At 38.8% G+C, this 13,149-nt stretch overlaps 1 protein-coding gene and 1 non-coding gene across 3 annotated transcripts; both read right to left on the reverse strand.

The window, feature by feature from the left end:
• On the reverse strand, positions 1-5,307 carry LOC120088495. Of its 2 annotated transcripts, none has more exons than XM_039045841.1 (8): positions 4,872-5,307; positions 3,143-3,397; positions 2,892-2,968; positions 2,586-2,720; positions 2,103-2,157; positions 1,879-1,966; positions 662-760; positions 1-533 (listed from the first exon to the last, which is right to left on the reverse strand). In XM_039045841.1, the coding sequence occupies exons 1-8, from the start codon at positions 5,213-5,215 to the stop codon at positions 399-401; spliced, it is 1,188 nt and encodes a 395-aa protein (XP_038901769.1). In that variant the 5' UTR covers positions 5,216-5,307; the 3' UTR covers positions 1-398. The 2 variants fall into 2 exon arrangements, with proteins under 2 accessions (XP_038901769.1, XP_038901770.1); XM_039045842.1 differs by lacking the exon at positions 4,872-5,307 and adding an exon at positions 4,320-4,486.
• Positions 5,308-12,822: 7,515 nt separating this feature from the next.
• On the reverse strand, positions 12,823-12,929 carry LOC120089531. The gene has a single exon (XR_005485206.1). It is a non-coding gene; the product is annotated as a small nucleolar RNA R71 (small nucleolar RNA).
• Positions 12,930-13,149: the final 220 nt, after the last annotated feature.

Genomic DNA, 13,149 nt, shown 5'->3' on the forward strand with positions numbered 1-13,149 from the left:
TAAAAAAGAGGTTGCCAAAGTCATGGAGCGACGGGCACACATCACACCTTTATTAAAACTTCATACACTGATAATGTTACGAATATTATAACATCTCTCCAGTACTAGATTAATCTGACAACTGATTCACTAACGCATCATGCACCTCATTACTCAACTCTATGTATATTTGGATATAGTAGAAATCCACGCCTACATGGGGGAAAGGGAATGAAATTCTTTACTGTGGTTTGCGGCAAGTACGAGATTCTTCACATCACTTCACTTTGGCTGCTTTTGACAGCAACAAGTTTAATAGACGTACCCCCGAAAGTTCAGACTTCAGCATCACTGACCTGAGTCGAGTCAAATTTTTCAATATCCTCACAAAGGTCCTGAGGCACCCCAAAAGTTCAGGGTCATGCACGGACTTCTTGCTTCTCTCGAGCATGACTTGAATCAATTTCTTTGATGTCCTTTACAAAGGTCCTAAGGCACCCGTTAATAATACGGGGTGCTGCTCCATCACAGAATCGTTTTGCAAGATCAACGGCCTTCATCATTAACCAAGAATAATATATTTATTTTTTCAACAGAAAGAGAATTGATGTTACACATATATCAACGGATATAAGAGAAATTAATTTCGACCTTCAAGTAAAACAGCTCAAGACACATTTACCTCATTAATGACGATCTGATGCCTTGTTCCAATGACCGTTATTTCAGACATGGCCAGGTGGAGAATACAAAGCTCTAGAATCCGTCTTGCTGGCTTGTCCTGAAATATATACGAATGCATGACATATTTAATCTCCGTAACCATTACAAATCTTAAACATTCTTAAAAGTCCGCAACTTAATTCAAGAAGTTCAAGTCCAAGAGCATGATCTTTGCTTTGGATTCGGGCAACTGCAATGTCTGAATAATGAGTAACATAAAGGCCGGAATGATTAACCTAATAGATTAACAAAACGTGTCAATCCAAACAATAGCTTAATAGGTAAAACATCAATTACCATTTCAAAGGTTAAATGGTTTAATCTCTCTCTTTTTTTTTTTTGTTGATAGAATTGGAGTAAGAAGATTCAAACCAAGACCTCGTAATTTCTAGCATACTTGTATGCCAATTAAGCTATGTTTGGTTTCGCTACTATTCCAAAATGGTTTAATCTCCTTGTTGGATTCAAACAAACAACAAAAATTAATTGATAAAAGATAACATTATTCAAATTTAGGTTCACAACTTTTAAGAGCGTATGAATTAAACAGATGTGAAGAAACTATAAGCTTCTACAACTTTGGTTATTAAAAAGTTATATTTTTCTGTAGAGAAAAAATATGATAGAATGACAATACATTTGTATAGTGCTTAACCTAGTTGCATATCTAGATGACTATTGACGAAAGTCATGTTCTCAAGGATAGAGGTTTTGTTTTAACCCCCGTAAAAATTTCATTAGTTTAATATTTTCTGGGTTCAAACTTGGACGACCAAACAATTATGTTGTCAAGAACCTGTAAGATATAAAATTTTGGAATGGGATCCAACAAATTTTGAGACCAACTGTATGCCGAGTCCAAGGACATTTACCACTAAGCTCAAACCTACGATAATTAAAGCTCAGAGTTTCCAACACACGTGAGAGATTCAACAGTACCCACGGTTACAATATTGCACATATGTTTGTGGTTCCATCCTTGCCACCATCATATAAAGCTTTTCAAATTTCTATAAGTCTTGTAAAAAGCACACATATGCTATGATCATGAGGCAAAGATCAGTTCAAGAGGAATATTATAACCACACGATAAATGGTTCAACATATATTCCCAACTAGAAGAGAAGAGAAAATCAGAAAATAAATGAGCAGAAAGAAAGAAGCTTTTTACACGACCTTCCAAGTTGGAGGAATGACTTTTTCAATTTTAAGCACACGACTGTCCCATCCGTCCACAACTGCAACCAAAAGTTTTCGCGTAAACCTGAAAACCATGAAGACAATGGCTGACCTTAATTCATCCTTCAAGTGAAAAAACATTGATAAAATACATGAAATTCATACTATATTTTCATCTTATCATCCTCTGCCAAAGGCAGGGGAATATAAGCCACGCTTACCGTAAGATCAGTTTGCTGTAGACCATCTTTGGTGGGGCTGCGAGGATTTCTGCCTCTGAGATACAGTCATGCAGAAACCAGAACTTTAATACTAGCAGCAATAAATTAGGACTTTGAAGCTAGACAATACTGCATTTACAACTATAATAAAAACATGGGAACCTAATATGATACTGATATTTAATCAGTGTGGGTAACTCGGACGTTCATACCATGCTTGATGTCAATGTATTAGTTCTTTCATTCTTTGTTAAGTTTTTAAGTATATCATTTGTTATGGTTTACAGAACCTTTATATTTCCTTGCTTTTCTTTTTCCTTTTTATTACTTTTAAGAGTTTGTATCATTTGAGCATTAGTCTCTCTTTACATCTTTTCAATGAAAATTTTGTCACTTTTAGGGCCCAATTCTGTTTTTAATAATAAAGTAAAGCAAATTAAGAAGAAGAAATAATATATATACGAAGTTCACATAATTGTTTACCAATTATAGAATCCTTTTCATCCTTACGCAAAAGCTCATCTGCTTCTTCAACTGTTTCCACGGTAACTGGCGGGCCTCCAAAGCTCATATGATTATATTCCATCAATGATGTCTTGTCAAATTCATATCCCAATTCTGAATTGTACAAACAAATAAAGCAAGCAGTTGGTTAATATGTGACATCTATTTCCCCAACACGATCTTTTTTTATATATATTTTTTTTGGGGGGGGGGAACCCCCCCACACACACCAAATAGTATATGAGGTAACAGAAAACCATGTATCACGTCTCAACCATAGATTACCTCGTCGGGTATTCAACCGTTTCTCAAAGAGCCGAACAGGATCAGAACCTTCTAAACAAGCTGCATAAACAATTGACCTGTGATTGAATAATCTAGTAGAATTAGAATTGATTACAAGTCTAGAAATTAAACAAATTCTTAGAGCATATTCTTGGTGAGGAGGCCAACTTTTTGAAGAGGTAAAATGGTAGAGAGGAGATATTCATATGTTAGAGAGAAAAAAAAAGTGAAAAGGAAATAGTGGATCTTACAAAGCGAGCTCTCTAGCAGCTCTGGGGCTACAGAATTTGCCGCTCTTGTCGACCTTCGGTATTGTTTCAACAGAAGAAACCGAAATAGAACTCCTGTCTTCAGCCACACAATTTTCAGGAAAAGAAGTAGAAGCCCGAAGCGAGGCTTGAGGGCAGAGGTGTGTCATGGAATCTTTTACGTGGGGAACAATTGAACTAGCACGAAACGGGAACCGACATATTCCAGAAATGTGGAGGGAGAAATGAAAATTAGGCCTGAAGCACAGAGACGAAGAGCAAAAATGAAAATTAGGCATGCTAAGTTAAGTCATGTTTTCTGGAGAGATGTAGAAATCATGGAGCCTATATCTTTTCTTTTTCTTTTCTCCTTTTTACTTTCTTTAAGAAAAATTAGGCAAAACAAAATTAAGACAATTTTCTTGCTTCAAAGTTCACCCTTGCCTCTTGCAGTTGCGGCGTTTAATATCCTACAGTCTAAGTGTGTCAAGAATATAAATTACTCATTAAATTTACTATAACCTATGAGGGAGCGATGAGTGAAGTTGTTATAATGTAAGGATCTGATAAATCATAGAATTGATGATAATGAGTCATAGGATCTACAATGCATTCAATAATTCCGTTGGCCAAACAACTCCATCCTACCCAACTCCTCTCCACAATCACCCCCTAAGCTCTTAAGCTTGTTGAGTTCAAAAGTAATTCCATGCTCGAAAGTGAGTGAGTATCAGGAAGCATAAGCTTTTAGTTTAGTAGTGTTTTTCAACATTGTAACATAGGTTGCATTACATAAAACCTAAGTATAAGATGGTGGTCGTGTTATCTCGATGTCTCATCCAGTGCCATTTGGTATAATCTAATTTTAGACTACTAAGGAAAGATCCAAAAACGATCTTTAAAGTACATGTTACGCACTGACTCAGCACCTAAGAAACGTTGACACTTTAGTTTGACTAGCGTGTTCATGTCGGACACTTCAACACGTCTACACTTGTTGGACATGTATCGGACACTAGTTAGTGCAAAAAATATATTATACATGCATAGAACACTTGTTATTCAAGTTATGTTTTAAGCATATAAATGCATTAACTCATTAACTTTGAATTTTCTTTTGGTATATATATATATATATTAAAACAAATGTTTTAATAAATGTATCCTTGCCGTATCGTGCCTTAGATTTTTAAAATATGGCGTGTCACCGTGTCCGTGTCTAATATCCATATCTGTGCTTCTTAGCCACACATCCACCGTCCTGGAAAGCCATAAAGATAATGCAAGTATACAGAGGGAGTAACTAGTATGAAGTGAAGAAGCATGCCACATCCTATCGTTTCTATTTCACAATTGAAATTGCTAAGCTTGCAAAATAAACAGAGAGGTCAATTGTTGGTGAATTGATGTAGCCTAAATGACCCAAAGGAAAGAATTCTCCAAGAAACAAATTTCAAAACTTGTTATGAATCAAAGCCGTAAAGAATACATGAGGGAGGACTCCTATTTAAAGAGAGTGAAATCATAAAAGGAAACTAGAAAGGAATTAAAATTCAAATAAAAAACTAAAAATGATTTACATGAATTTACCCAAGGTTTACCATTAACTCCTTATTTCTCCTGACATGGTGATCATAGTGAGCAAGATTTAGGAAAGAGAGGAGTACGTAAAGAGTAGAGAGCAGAAGAAGGGGAAGGACATAGAAACGGCAAAGGAAAAGGGAAAAGAAACCTGGTAGTAATAACTTTATCCCCAACGGTGAACAGTCCAGTGTTATCGGCAGAAGCACCAGGTGCAAAATCCAAACCGGAAAGCTGCTCCAGCTCCACTTCATACTCTTCACAAGGTTGGTCAGCATCACCTAAATCTCCAAGTCCAACGTGGGTTTTGGATTTAAGGGAATGAAGGGTTGAAGAGGAGGTGGAGAAACTACGATGAGAGAGAGAGTGTGAGGGAAAGAGTTTGGAATGGGAACATTGAGTCAAGGAAGACAAATGGCTAGGAAGGCAGGATTTGGGGAGCGGATGAGAGTGGGAAGAATAGAGATAAGGGGAGATGGGTGGAGCTAAAGACATTGTGAAATGAAATACCCCAAATTCAGCCCACGCTACTCGGAGGGGATTTGGAGGCAAAGTTATTTCTCAGTGGGCTTCTGAACCAATACCCTTCCCACTTGTTTGGTCGGATGGATAATCCGAATTTTTGTTTTTGGGTTGTAATATACGTCTTTTTTTAAAAAAAAAAAATTGAAGATTATTTTGTCATCTTGCTGAAAGTACCAAAATTGAAAATAGAACATCCTCTCCATGTCCTCTCTCTCACTCTGCAAATAAAACTCGGAAAATTTGTACAGATGATCTATTTTTTGGGTTCAAAATGTCAAATGACCCATTTTTTAAAAAATAATGTCAGTTGATCATCTGCTAACATCATCGTCATACCAGATTATGTAAATGTCCTCATCTCTTTATCTTCTTACCCTTTTACTGAAAACCAAAACTAAACTAAAACTCTTCCATTGCCACGCGACAAATCAAACTTGATCGGTAAGTGAATTTAATCTGTATCGATCGTGTCTTAAACTAATCGATAATGAGGATAGGTGGGTTGTTCTGGGGTTTATAAATATTGTGAACCTATGGTTTCTTTTTTCTTTTGGTTTTCGATGTGTTCTGAGGTTGAAGACGAGTAGAAAGCGAGAATATGAGTGAGATAAGTGAGAGCGATATTAGAGAGAGCAACACCAGCGAGAGCGAGACTAGCGAGACAATGTCTAAAGAAAATCTCTCCTCGAAAGGGAGAGAGAGTAGGGATGGCAAGGGGGTCGGGGTGCATCCCCACCCCCGTCCCGTGGGGATTGTAATCCTCGTCCCCGTCTCAATCCCCGTTTTGGGGGAGTCGGGGAATCCCCATTCGGGGATTTTGGTCCCCACGAGAAAAATCTCCGCTTATTATCTTAAAAATTAACTAAATTTAATATTTATATTGAAATTGTAAATTTTATATAGGAAATTATTATTATTGCTACATATAGTTGTTTAAATTAAACATTACATGTTTTTTTTATTATAAATTAATAAAAATTGAATTTATTATATTATATTTTTAAAATTAAAAAAAAAAAACAGAAACATATTGTTTCAATATTATTATTATTATTATTATATACCCCCATCCCCAGTCAAACCAAGGATTTTCCGACCCGCGGGGAATTTGCCCATCTCCAAGAGAGAGTGAGACAGAGCGAGAGAGAGAAAGAGGGAGGGAGAGTGATGGATGTGCAGATCAAAAAAATATTAATTCAAAAAAGGTTTGTTAATTAAAATAAGAACTAGTGGTTAAAAATTTGTTTTAATAGTTATTTAAAGTTTGCATTAAATTTTGATTATGTAGAGGAGGATGTGCTTGCAATAACTTTTCTGTCTGAATTTGATTTGTATAGAATTGTTATTAATTATTATTAATTGCTTAGCTAAAGTATAGCTTAATAACAATTAATGACAATTAGCTTTCGAGAGCAAAGATCAATTGGCCACATCCATCCTATCTCTCTTTCTCTCTCTCGATCTTTCTCTCTTTCTCTCTCTCGCTCTCTCTCTCTCTTTCTCTCTCTCACTCTCTCTCCCTTTCTTTCTCTCGCTTTCTCTCCCTTTCGAAGAGAACGATTTTCTTTAGACATTGTCTCATTAGTCTAGCTCTCACGAGTGTCGCTCTCGCCGATTTCACTCACTTATCCAATCACATTCTCTCTTTCTACTTGTCTTCAACCTCAGAATAGATAGAAAACCAAAAAAAAAAAACATAGGTTCACGATATTTCTAAACCCCATAACAACCCACCCTATCCCCATTACCGATCAGTTTAAGACACAATCGGCACTGATTGAATTCACTTACCGATCAAATTCGATTTGTCGGCGGCAGTGAAAAATTGTTAGTTTAGTTTTGGTTTTCAGGAAAAGGGTAAGAAGATAAAGAGGTAAGAGCATTTACGTAATCCGGTATAGTGATGATGTCAGCAGAGGGTCAATTGACATTATTTTAAAAAAAAATGGTCATTTGACATTTTGAGTGTGAAACCTGGATTTTATTTCCCTACTTGAGCAAGCAAGAAAGGAAATTAACTAAATATAAGCTAAACCCTATGTTAAAGAAAACTCTAGGTGTTTAAATAGATTTGTTTAGTAGCTTTGAGATAAGCCTTGACTAGTGAAGGTTTGGTTAAGGAAATTAACTAAATATAAGCTAAACCTTATGTTAAAGAAAACGCATGGTTTTGTTTGGTTTCAAACTTAACCAAAATTTCACTAGTCAAGACTAAGGTTATAGAGGTTATGAGAGGAAAAGAATGGAAGTCGAAGACAGCCATTGAGTTTGTTAAACGCATGTCGGCCGAAGCATTGGCAAGGAGCCTGCCCAAGGGTGCTTATGCGGGGGGTGTAAGATGCTACGTGAGCAGAAGTAGGGGCAAGAACAATGAGGGGTTGGGCATACGTGCTGATTAGTATGCGCAGGGCATTGAGCATTGCTGGCATGCGGAGCTACACGATAGGCGATGGCGCTACACGATTGGTGGAACCACTAGACGATGGTACTAAACGATGAGCTTGGACGCGTTAGACGATAAGTGTGGACGCCTAAGCGATGGGCGAAAGATGCAAGAACTACACGACGGGAGTTACACGATAGACGAAGCGCTAGATGATGGGGCATTGCACGACAAACGCAGGGCGTTAGATGATAACCCTACGCGATAGAAGGACGCGCTAGCCGGAAAACGTAATGCGTTGGGCAATAGGCGCAAACGCGATGCGATGAAGCTATGCATTAGATGATGAGTGACAGCGGGGGATTACTAGATGATGAGCTAGGCAATGAGCAAAAGAACTACACAATGAACTAGACGACGAGTCAAGCCATGGTGGATGCATGATGAAGTGCCTATGCATAACAAAGGCTTGCGATACATAATGCATGCACGGTCGGATGGCATTAGTCCTGAACAAGAGGCTAAGGACATTGGCAAGTAATAAGGGTATGCTAGCATTAGTCATGAAGTACGCGTTAACAAAGAGGCTAGGCAATGGTAAGACAAACTGTAAGGTGTTAAACTGAGACCTAGTTTAACCCAAGGATTAGTATGCGTTGGTAATACGCTATGCGCCAAGGATACCCGATGGCATATGGGCACATAGGACGGGTTTAGGGCAGGCGCTATGCGTGGAAAGATTTCAAGGGTAGAACGCATATGCCAGGAGTAAGCCGGGTGAAGAAAGGTCTACGTCCAAGAGAAGACTTGCGATATCTTAGGAGTTAGTACGACATAGATGGTGTGTTAATGAGAGACTATGGGCAGATAAGATTAAAGTCGTATGACCAAGAAAGCATGCGACTAAATTAGAGGGGGTGATGTGTTGATGAGGTAGAACGTGGAGGACAAGTCGGAAGAATCAACTTGTTTGGACATGTGGCGAGCTAGGGAAATCGGAGATCTTATACAAATGAAGTGAACGGTTGAGGATACATGCAAGGAGGGACTTGTATGTTGGCTAAGGGAAAAAGAGACACTTCAGTGTTATTGTAGAAAGGGGTTGCATTGGCAACAGGAGGAGAAGACGACTGGCCATGCAGCCAAGTAGGAGGTGATGGGTTGGGGGAGATTTTGGACGCCTATAAATAGGGGGCTTAAGGTAAGGAACTCTCACAACTCACTCGGGCTATTTGAGTGAAATCAGAGCAAGAATATTCGAAGAGGAGTGTGGTGAGGAATACCGAGCTGCTACTACGTGTGGGATGCTAAAGAGGAAGAAAACCTGTGTTGAAGGTGAAAGGGTCCAGTGGCTGGCATAGGCTATTGGCAACAGCCTTGTCACGCGTTCGAGCCAACTAAGTGTGCGCTCCGCAGGACGCATCACTAGCAGACGCATGCCGCATCGCCCACTCAGTCGGCTAGACGCACGCCCAGGTGCCCACGACTGTCTGTGCAAGAACGATCGCCAGAGCATCCCTCTGCCCATTTACACGCATCGACGCATCCCTCTGCCACCCAACACCTCCCAAAGTGCCGAAATAACCTCTAAAAAAACTATTTTGAAGTAGCTCAGCCTATCTGTGGGTTCTTTTAAGTGGGTAAGCTGGATATTATGATTTTTTTAAGATTATTTGTGAATGAAATGAGATTATTAAAGGAATAATGGATTAATTTGAAATTCTTGGAAAAATGAGGAATCCAAGGAGCTAGATAAGAAACAGCCTGAAGGGAATCTTACAGAAGAAACAGTGAGTGGTTATTTTATTATATGTGTGATTAATTTCTATGTATATATATGAATATATATATATATATATATATATATATATATATATAGGTTACATTTGAAATATTGGCATGATTAAGAATCATAAGTTTATTTGGGTTTGTTATCGTAATATTAGTATGATGCATGGATGGTTGTATTGGGAACTGAACTAGTACTGGATATTGTTAGCATGCTTTGGGGTCACTTGGCTGGGATTGTTAGGGTATCTGGCTGGGATTATCAGCATACCCAAACATGTCTAGCAGGAAATGTCGACATGTACACATTCGGCGGGTTATCAGGGTACTGAGATTGCTTTCACATCGGTCATTTTGGGTTATTTGCGGAGAATACCAGGAGATTGGTATTACATGATCTTGCAAGAATATCTAGCTGGCAAGCTGGGGAGGTTACATTTATTATATGATTTGCATCCGTTTTTAGAATTGTGTGTCCAAATAAAGCATTTCTATAGTTAAACTTGATTTCTTACAAAGACGTCACTCACTGGGCTTTTAGCTCAAGTTTTCTATGTTTTGTTTTCCTTTCCCTCCCCAGGTTGCAGACGTGGAGTAGTTGGGAGAACCACCAGATGTCTGAATTAATTCTATCTCACAAGACGAGACTTGGATCATAGTAATTGAAAGTCAATAGTTAGAAACATATAAAATAACATGTTTAATTATTTACTTTCCTTATTAAATTATAAAAATCTAGTTTTCAAGTTGACAAAAGTCGGATAATTGATGCCATAAAAGGGTGGTGTTGGCTGTCTTCACATCCTCTCCTGGTCTTGGGGAGGGATAAGATTCGGGAGGGGGTGTGACATTGAGCCGAAAAAATGGGTCATCCGTACAAATTTCCTATAAAACCCATCACTCTCTCTATATCCTCTCCCTTTCCTTTCCCTCACACTTCTCTCTCTCAAGCGAGAAATCCACGGATCCAACTAACAATATTCAACAGAAACTCCCATTTGCAACACAAACCCATTGTAGCGACCCCATCTCCGACGACTCTTGGAAACCCATTACCAACGACTCCATGTTTGATGCTTGCCATTGAAAAAAAATATTGAAGAAAGAGAAAATTGAGAAGAGGTATAGAGCAAAAATAAAAGACATAATTGATAACGGGCAGAAATGCACGTTGCTAAGTTCTTAAACAATGATTGGATTGCGTTGATGAAATATGTTACTTTGCGTCCATTAAGAATCAATTTCGTAATATTGCGATCGCATGCGTTCAGCGCATTAGAACAGTTTATTTTTGTATTTTTGTGCAAAATATGCGTTAACGCAATGCAAAGATTGTGATCATAGGAATTCATTGGTCGAGCGCAACTTCACCGCAAGGCTTTGCGTTGATCGTACTCACAAACATTCGCTCGAGAAGGATCGTCGCAACTTGTCAGCGCAACATGGTGGGCGCATCCAGGTGAAAGGATAATTAAGAGCGATGGGATAGAAAGCTGATGACAGTCGAATCCAAATTAAGTTAACAGTCGATAACGGTCACAAAGTATATTCAGCTTTATCGGTGACAATTATCCAGTGCATCAGTCAGGAATTAAAGTTGTCCCATTTGTACAACCAGGAGAGAGAAGCTGCCTTTCACCATGGATGCTCTATAAATACCAAGGACATTCTTCAGAGAAGGGGTTAACCAGTTAATTAGTTCACCATTTAGTTCACGCTTCTGTTCATAGTTTCCTTTCCATTTTAAGGCAGAGTAAGAGAATAGTGGTGGCACCGGAGATCGCTCAGGGCAACTCGAGAGAAAAACTTGGGGTGCAAGAGCAGAGAGCAGGCCGACTCTCGCGAGAGCGAGATTATATTTTGAGCATGAATAGAAACAGTGTAAATGCCTGGCAGCAAGAGATTGCTACCAGGCTCTTTATTCTATACTTGCATTGTTTTTTGTACTTCATCTTCATACTTATACAATGGAAGTTCTATTTCTACTTATGTTCACTCTCTTAATATGCATGAGTAGCTAAACTAGTCGAATGGGTTGAGAAGAACTAAGCTAACATGACCTAGGAAGTTCTTTGCTTGCGATTGTCTTGTTTTATATTGTGCAAAATACCCTTTAGAGTTACACGAGAGAGAGTCTAAAGAAAGAACGTAATGTCTCGAGAGAGCTAGGTTAGAATCTAGACTCGAGAGAGCAAGATTAGAACTGCATAAATAAGAGATAGGGACTTGGAGATAAGCTCTGTTTGTCAACCTGCATCGCATGCATCCTAGAGATGGGAATGATATTATGTGGTCGCATATTTGTGTGAATGTCATGTTGTCATCGCATAAATAGAAATAGAGGTTTATGTGTAGACCCTGTAGACTTGTCGCATATATCGCATGAGTTCTAGCCTTAGAAGTCGTGGTATTCGCATCGAGAGGTGGTTTACTATTGTATGTATGTTGCATGATCGCATAACATGAACGCATTCTAGGGAGTGTTAGCCGAAACCCTTTTTAACCTGTTCACCACATATTCATCGCATCTTTCGTTTACCAACTCTTTTCAAACTCCACCACATTTATTTACTTTTCATCAATGCAAACAACAAACCCAACACTTTATTTATTTATCCGATTACCGCAAAGTCTTTATAAAAATTACCAACGCAATCTGTTTTCACAAGTCCTTGTGTTAGACCTTGGACTTACCAGGAAACTCAGAGGAATTTATACTTGAATTCTGCTGGGGAAACTTGAGTGCACAACACAGTTTCATCAACACATAGCATCCATATTTCCACTTCATAAATACAAGCATCAAGTTTTTGGCGTCGTTGCCAGGGACTTTGGCAAAATAGAGTGCTAATGATAATTTTTTGATTTCTTTGCAGACTCTTAATCTCTGGTGAATTACGACCTGGAGATTGAGAGGACATTTAGAAGAAGATTAAGAAACCGCCAACAACAACAAGAAAGAACACCAAGAATGGCGGAGCAACCGGACGCAAGGGCCGCTAACGGATATAATGCCAACCCCATCCTTTGTGTGAATGACCCACAATTAGACCTATCGGACTATGCATCACCTAACCTCTACGATTTTCTCTCCAGAAATACATGAGGCCGGTGTTAAATGGATCGAGTTTGAAATGAAGCCGGTAATGTGCAATGATTCAGGCTCTCTAGGCCTTTGGGGCTCGGCATGTCCCACTACGCCCCTCTCCGAAGCTTCATAGAAATCTACAACACTTTTGTGTTCCTGAATATCTCAACCGAGGAAGTTCGAATAACTTTATTTCCCTTTTCTTTGTGTGATCAGGCGAGGAAATGGACATATTCTCTCGAACTGAGGGAGACAACTTCGTAGGAACAGGTGGTGGAAAAGTTTATGAAGAAGTATTTCTCACCAACTGAGAACGCTAGGAGAAGGAAATTAATAACAAATTTTGAACAAGAAGATGACGAATCGCTCAGCGATGCTTGGGCGAGGTTTAAGCGGCTGGTTAAAGATTGTCCACATAATGGCTTACCAGATTGTCTACGAATGAAGATTTTCTACTAAGGATTGAATCCCTCTTCGCAGACCGCTGCCAATGCGGTAGCGTTAGTGGTCTGCTTGACAAAACATATGAGGAAGCTAAGAGTATACTTGATCGCATTTCCAAAAATCACGGAGATTAAAGGGAAAGCGATCAGAGATTAAGAATAAAAAAAAAATGACGCAAACAATGGGGCTATCTCATCCCTG

This window comes from Benincasa hispida, chromosome 10, assembly GCF_009727055.1.
Source record: "Benincasa hispida cultivar B227 chromosome 10, ASM972705v1, whole genome shotgun sequence".
Classification (NCBI taxonomy): Eukaryota; Viridiplantae; Streptophyta; class Magnoliopsida; order Cucurbitales; family Cucurbitaceae; genus Benincasa; species Benincasa hispida.